General features: G+C 41.0%; 1 protein-coding gene across 1 annotated transcript; it reads right to left on the bottom strand.

Moving 5' to 3' along the window:
* Nucleotides 1–2,695: 2,695 nt before the first annotated feature.
* ADRA2C (adrenoceptor alpha 2C) lies at nucleotides 2,696–5,556 on the bottom strand. Its single transcript, XM_073610842.1, has one exon. The coding sequence runs from the start codon at nucleotides 4,902–4,904 to the stop codon at nucleotides 3,501–3,503; it is 1,404 nt and encodes a 467-aa protein (XP_073466943.1). The 5' UTR covers nucleotides 4,905–5,556; the 3' UTR covers nucleotides 2,696–3,500.
* Nucleotides 5,557–7,902: the final 2,346 nt, after the last annotated feature.

Genomic DNA, 7,902 nt, shown 5'->3' on the forward strand with positions numbered 1-7,902 from the left:
CCAATTTGGTCTGTCCTCCCTTTTTTACTGTTTACATACTTAAAGAATTGCGATGCTGTACCCAAACAAAATTAAAGTCCTTTTTTTCCCCACACATAGAGCTTTATTTGGTGGTAATTGATCACCTCTGCAGTTTTTATTTTTTAAGCTATAAACCAAAAAAAGCAACAATTTTGAAAAAACCCCAACATTTTTTACTTTCTGCTATAAAACATTTCCAAAAAAAAATGTAAAAAAACTAATTTATTCATCAATTTAGGCCAATTTGTATTCTGCTACATATTTAAAAAATCCCAAAGATTGTATATTAATCGGTTTGCGCGTCTACAAAATAGGGGATAGATTTATGGCATTTTTATTATTTATTTCTTTTTACTAGTAATGGCAGCGATCAGTGATTTTTAGCGGGACTGTGACAATGCGGCAGACAGATAGGTGAACGGACATTTTTGACACTTTTTTGGGAACCAGTGACATTACTACATTATTATGACGTCAGAACGCACTGACGAAACCAGTCGGATGTAACGAACGTGACATGCTACTTCCGCTCGCAACACAGTTTGCTTGTTTGTCTGCCCGCACGAACCCTTATGTGGGTGATGCGGTTTTTTAAGCTTGTTTTTAGCCTAATAAATTTTTGGCATACTTCACGATGGGAGTTTTCTATTTAATTTCTCCCCATTCATGGCACCTATGGGCCCAATGATCCATCTCTATTTGGGACATTCATTTGCATGCATCCAAGCAGCCACAGTGTTACCCACAAGCACCTGAGTCCTGGCGCCTGAACAAAGCCGTGATCGCAAGAAGCTTCTTTGGCAGTTCTTAAAGCCTGTTTGACTCCTGTCATGGGAGTCACTTCAATCTGGTGAGTAGGCTGTGTGGCTGGTGATGGTGGCGGAATACTGTTATCTGATGCTTTGCTGAACCCAAGGAAGACTCACCCAGAAGTTCTGATTTACCCAGAAGTTTTTTTATCATTGTTTGAACATTTCCTGAACACACATGATTTTTGGATTTATACATATTTTTGGAATTTAATTTTGCATTTTGAATTGTTGTTTTCACGTGTTTTGTTCCACCATTTATGTATATCATTATCACTGGTATTATTTAATTATTTTTATGGTCTTGTTTCACAATAGAGTATGACTTTGCACTTTAAAAGGAGCGCGGTTTGTAATTAATTTGTTAACTATTATTATTACTACATTAATCAGTGCTAAAAACATGCACTGTTATTGTACTAAGGACACTGGCAGGGAAGGGTTTAACATCAGGGGCGATCAAGGGGTTAACGGTGTTCCCTCACTGTGTGTTCTAACTGTATAGGGGAAGGGCTCACTGGTACAACACACAGATCTGTCTTCCATAGCAGAAAGACAGGATCTGTGTGATCTCCCCTGTCAGAACAGACATTTGCCTTGTTTACACAGGCAGATCCCCATTCTGTCACTGCGGGGAACGATCACGGGTGGCTAGCGGACATCGAGTCTGCCAGACCCGATTATTGGCTCCCCCGCTGGCCAATGGGAGCGTGCGCACCCACAGATCGCCCGTACGAGCCTGATGTACACCTACGACGATTTGCGAAGCCGAGCCAACCTGCCGCACTATAACTGCGGCGGCTGGTCGGCAAGTGGTTAATAGTGTGATATGGCTCCAAGTCAACATACTCATTGATGCTGGATACAAACCACACCTAGTGCCAATATTCATTTAAGGCATGAATGCTTTTGATGGGATGAACAGTAAATAAGCTGTTTTGATGGACATAGTGTTTGGGAATTTATTAAAACTGGTGCAGACAGCTTCCAGGTTTTTTTTGTCATAGCTTAAATTAGCATGCTGATGTTAGAAGCTGATTGGTTACTATGTACAGCTACCTATGTACAGCTACCTGAAGCCAATGCAGAAGATGGTCACCACCCTTGGAGAGCAGCTTGGCAGATGTTGGAAAAGCCATCCAAGTGCCCCCATTTAGTATCCATGTGAATGCAGCCCTGTTAAAAGCTGTGGTTATAAATGTAGTCTTGTCAAAGAGTAGTCAAATCTAGTTGATCCAAACCAAGGTATACAAAAAAATCATTTGTTTTTTATAAAGTCACACTGTGATAAGTAATTTTATGTGTGTGTCTGTGTCTTCATTAGTCCCCATTATATTTAAAGTCTACATGGCAATTTCTTACTAGAGCTTGTCTGTAATTTTAGAAAAACAAAAACTTTTTTTAATATATATAAAATAACACTGCTTATAGCATTCAAATTCCCATAACAGTCAGGCACATGTGGGAGGATAAAAAAATAAATCCTATAGATGGTCACTCCTACACATCTCACCGATGAGCAAGATCTTGACACAAAATTCTTCTCCCACCTGGTGTAATTTTCCATTCTTCCCCATCTAGGCTGTAAAATCAACATGGCATGACAGAGCATGGGGGAACAGACAAAAGTTTCCAGGCTATTAGGTCTTGGAATTCTTATTATTTGATCTGGTGCTGCAAAAAAATATACATGAGTGGCTGTAGTATATAAACTAACTCCCAATTAGCAATATCCAATTTTTCAATGACACCAATGTGAAAAATATTGGTTTCTGAAAACTTCCAACTAAGTATATACTATGCTTTATTTTATTTTATTTTTCATGCTTTTATTCACATTTTCTCCACCCTACAAGTGACTAAGGTTGGAACGATCTATACCACTGGCAAGGGTGCTTGTGAGATTTTTTTAAGAAGATTTAAGCCAAGCAAAAAAAGGGAGACCATTGGTTTGCAGTGACCCAGCCCCTGTCACTGTCATTTTTACTGAACAGCTTGCATTGCATGTGGTGAAAATGTCAATAAAATCATATGCAATGCAAACATTAATATACTGAATACCATCATTGACCATATGCAGGAATCAGAATTTTAGAATATAATTTTTTTATTTATTGTTTTGCTATTGTGGTCCTTCAATGGCTGTTAATTCTTTGACTGCATCTCTTACCTTCCTAAGAACATGTCTGCAATAACCCTTTAAGTCACCACCTGACACAATAGGTACATACCTTCAGGAAAGTGTGCATTAACACAGACATATCTGAAAAAAATACAGATGACTTATTTTATTATGAAATATATTTTTGTTATTTTCAGAAGAACAAATGCAAAATATACTGTAGCAGAAGGTGCCTACAAAAGAAAAAAATGGCATACCTGGTGGACAGCAAATAATATAGCAAATAAGCCCCATTATTTTCCTGGCTTTCTGTCCTGCCTTTTTTAAGGTATAGAAAACTATGATTCAGTAAAAGACACACAGAACAATATTCGGCTTGTCACAGGGCTCAGTGCTAGCAGGCTTGCTGCCTGTACATTCAGACTGCCTTATACTGTCATATCGCTGTAGATCAGCCGTGATGAGCACTATCTGGTCCAGCAGACCCCCACCCCCGCGGCGCTCTGCTTCCTCCCTCAAGCAGCGCGATGTCAACGCTACCATACATCTCAGTGAGTGAACTTCTTCCTCTTGCTCAGGCAGATTATTTTCTTGAAGGATCTCCTAAAGTCTTGGTTGAAGATAGTATAGATGACAGGGTTAAGGGAGCTGTTACAGTAGCCTATCCAAAAGAAAAACTTGAATAAAGTTTCCGGAATGGCACAGGCTTCCCTGCAGATGCCATAAAGGCAGTAGCTGAAGAAAAAAGGGAACCAACAGACCACAAACACCCCCATCACTACGGCTAGGACAAAGGTGAACCTCTTCTCCCGGGCTTGAGAGACCTTCCTCCTGGAGATGCTGTTCCTCTTCTTCTTTCTGGAGGAGAACATGTCCATCGATTTGTTACTAGAACGGGACAGGCGGCTGGACTGTTTAGAGGAGCTCTTCTTCTCTTTTCCACAGTCAGTATTGTCCTCCCGACTGCTGCTCTTCCGCCTCTTGCTCTCAGATATACTACTCTCCTCAATGTCCAACTCATCTAGATCCGTTGTGGTCTTTGGTGGGGTGGGACGGGATGGAGGGTAATGCCCGTTCTCCCTGTCCCCAGGAAACTTGACAGAGGTCCCCTTGCTGTAGCCATTCTCAGCATGTGAGAAGGAATTCGGGGCTGGCTTTTTCTCTGACAAAGTCCTAGTCCTCAGCTTGGCCACCTGGTAGATGCGTATGTAAACCAAAATCATGATCACGCAGGGGGCAAAGAAGGACCCTATAGAAGAAGAGAGGATGTACCAAGTCTCATCATTGAGTTCACATTTCACATCCTCACCTGTCCAATTGAAGTTGGCAACAGCCGCTTCAGCAACACCTAGCCTGTCCATTGAGATCAGAGGTGGGAAGGAGATGACAGCCGAAATGAGCCAGACGGTGACAATGATCCCTTTAATCCTCCTGGGGGTCCTCTTCAAGTTGTACTCAACAGCTTGAGTGACAGACCAATACCTGTCCAGGCTGATGGCACACAGGTGGACTATAGAAGACGTACAGAAAAGCACGTCCAAAGCCAGGTAGACATCACACCAGAGGTTGCCAAAGTACCAATATCCCATCAGCTCGTTAGCCAAAGAGAACGGCATGACCAAGGCTGCCACCAGGATGTCTGCCCCAGCCAGCGACACCAAGAAAAGGTTCTGCGGGGCTTTCAGAGCTCTGCTAGTCAACACAGCAATGACCACAAAGACATTACCAACGATTGTAAAGATAATGAGGAAACCGACTACAGCTGTCAAGGTCCAGATGGCAGTGATGGAATATTGCCCCTTGTCATGGTACCCAGAGGGTGGCAAAAAAGTACTGTTGATGTAATCAGTGGTGTTCTCCAGCTCATCCATGCTGGTGTTAAAGTGACCACCACATAGCCCAGTTGCTTGGTTGCTGGTCCCTTTCCAAGTTAGGATTTCATTAACCCTCATCTCCTGTCATTGTCCCCTGAATCCTCATGGCTGGTAACTTCCATCAGCATCCAAGATCTAGAAGAAGAGCTTCTACTTCTCCTAATAGTCCAGAAGGCTCCAGAGGTCCAAACATAATGGGCATGAAGCTAGCGGGTGTCTTCTCATTCTGGTCGCCTAAATCGCCTTGGACATTGTGCTCCAGCAGGGGCAGTGCTCACAGCACATTGGGAGGAGGAGGTGGTACTGAGGCAAGCATTGAGATCCTTAGGTTATACGCATCCTAAGCATCTGCTCTTCAATCAAGCCCCAGACTCAGCGCTCAGCCTGCTCTCCCAACAGCAAATCACTTTCTGGAGAGGGTGATGGTGTAAAAAGCGTCCTGTGATCTCCTGCTATTACTGATCTCTCTCTCCCTCTCTCTCTCTTTCTCTATCTCCCCCTCTCTCTTTAACAGAAAAAAAGCAATGCTTCTGGATTTGGATTTGGAGATGCAAATGCCCTCAGTACAATGTACTTGTGTGCTAAGTGCACTGAGGCTGTTGACTGAAGAACTGGTAAGTCCTCCCTGTATTTTCGCACCACTTTCCAGATGGGTAGTGACACCAAGGAGCTGGTGTTATGTCATGCTGTACTTATACCTCAGCTCTGCTATTGTGCCTGTCATTGTAGGTAGAATGAGGAATAAAGGGTGTATTGCTTAGATCAGAAGCACCAGGATCATTCATTTTCATCAACACTGGAGAAAAACAAATCAGTAAAATAAAATTACTTGCTTTTCATCATTTCTGGTTAAGTTGAACAGAAAGAGATGGAATGGTTACTTTAATATGCACAGAATTCATTACTGGGCAGAATTTTCATTGCAGATCTGCATTAAATTCTCATTCCTATGTATCAGAGAAAATGTAAATCTGATGCTGATATGGCACTACAAGTTTCAGCATTTGTCCAGCCATTTTTGTATTTTTTTTTACTTTTTTATCAATTCCCTTCTTGCTGGCTTGGTTTGGTCATTACAGCTTATGATATAATATTTCCTAAAAACGTATTAGTATACAGTAGATCAATCAATTGGGTGTCACATTTAGACATATACATCCAATTATTTACAGGGAACGTGCATTTGTATAGGACTTTATGATATATTGTAAATGTTTTTAATGATTGTAAATACTTTTAATAGTTTGCAATTTTGTACATATTCTGGTGATGACTGGGCACTTAGGCTCGATTCACATCTATGCATGTTGCTTTTGAGCATTTCTGCAGTGCTTTTTGCGGTGCTTGCCACGTTTTTGAACATGCTTTTTTTCCACGTTTTGCGTTTTTTTTTTTTTTTTTACAGTGTTTTTTTTTATACTGTATACAGTGTAAAAAAAAAAGAAAGAAAAAAAAACGCAAAACGTGGCAAAAACGGAGCAAAAACGCGGTACTTGCGTTTTTGGATGCGGGTCCATTGAATTCTATTACATGCAAAACGCTGCATTTTGCATGAAAAAAAGTCCACGACCCTTTCCAAAAAAGCAGAGGCACAAAAATGCATTGATGTGAACATGTTCCATAGGAACCCATGTTAAAAAATTCCCATGCATTTCTGCAAAATGCAAAATGCATCAAAAAACGCATTAGTATGAATTGAGCCTTAAGGAGTGCCTATACAGTCTGGATTCCTCAGCGCTTTCTACAATATCCATACTAAAGTTGCATGAAAATCTCATTTGAATAGCAGGAGCCACACAGAGAGTGGAAACCCTTTAGCTGTTTAGATCCCGTGGTACTACAAGTCCCAGCTAGCCCAGATATAATTTGCTGTTCTTCACAGTTAAACATAAATTGCCAGTGATATCCATAGGTGTGGAATGCTTTTTTAAAGAATGTGTATGTATTAATCTAATAGAACAGATGGTGATGGGAGGAGGGTTTGTTATCAGTTGTAGTGCTGGTAGTGTTATCACAAAGTCTTCTGTCATCTGTGTATACAACCTATTGTATTTCTAATAGCTATTCAGCTTGTGTGGGCTGTTCCAGATTCAGACGCTAGAGGTCAGTATTTACCCACATATCCCCATATCCCATGCAGCATCACTCTAGTCTAGAGGCAAGGCTAGGGATGCCATTTAAATGTTACATTCTGTCACTATTTTCAAAGGCTTCTAACATTAACCTTTCTGTGCAACAGCTATTGTCATCCACACAGATATGTGATTTGGGTATATGTTGTATAATAATATATAAATCTTTATATAACTCCAATACCATCAGTTTGCTAATGGTTTTCTGCTGGTACCAAAGTAGTGCAGCCCAGAGTACAATTTACCCATTACTGTGGAATATGTATTAGTTCTTTAATTTATTGATTCACTTGTCTTGCTTTAAAACATTTCACTCCATCCAGAAAAGCAGGAGCCTGAGCACGGTGTAATTTCATTATGTGTTATCTAATTTGTGGTATAGAAAAACCAGCAAGAAAAGGCTGACCCAAGGCTATTGTATTAATGGCATTCTGTGTTTTTTTAGGAAGAGTATTCACACAAGCGTCCTGTGTGGTCATCATAAAGGCTGAATTTGATTTAGATGCGTTTATATTTATTAAATAAATGGCTTAGATTCACAACAATACTGAACTGTGTTTTTTTTTCTGCAATTAAAGTGAAAAAGTAAATCCCCCCTTCCCCTCTTTCTCTCTGTTCCGACCTCTTAGATCATTTTAATAAGATTCCTCCCTCTACTGCTTTAAAGAAGCACTGCAAAATAACTGAAACCTGCCCCTGACCATTTCTCAATTTGCATGCTAAAGCCTAACTCCAGGAGTTGGACAAAATCTACCTTTGGAGTCAACCCCCAATGCTGCAAGTGTTAAACCAAAAGGGGAAGCTCTGCTTATCTGCCTCCTCACCCCCACCGCTACCACATTTGTCACCTTTTGGGGGGGAGGGGGGAGCAAGTACCTGGTTTTGACAGGTAACCGCTTCCAGTTCCGGCTCAATTTGCCATGGCAAACTGAGCCAGAAGTTCG

Source organism: Aquarana catesbeiana, linkage group LG01 (assembly GCF_042186555.1).
Source record: "Aquarana catesbeiana isolate 2022-GZ linkage group LG01, ASM4218655v1, whole genome shotgun sequence".
NCBI classification, from domain to species: domain Eukaryota; kingdom Metazoa; phylum Chordata; class Amphibia; order Anura; family Ranidae; genus Aquarana; species Aquarana catesbeiana.

Coding starts and splice junctions, on each gene's coding strand:
- ADRA2C (XM_073610842.1), bottom strand. CDS start 4,904: ATGAGGGTTAATGAAATCCTAACTTGGAAAGGGACCAGCAACCAAGCA.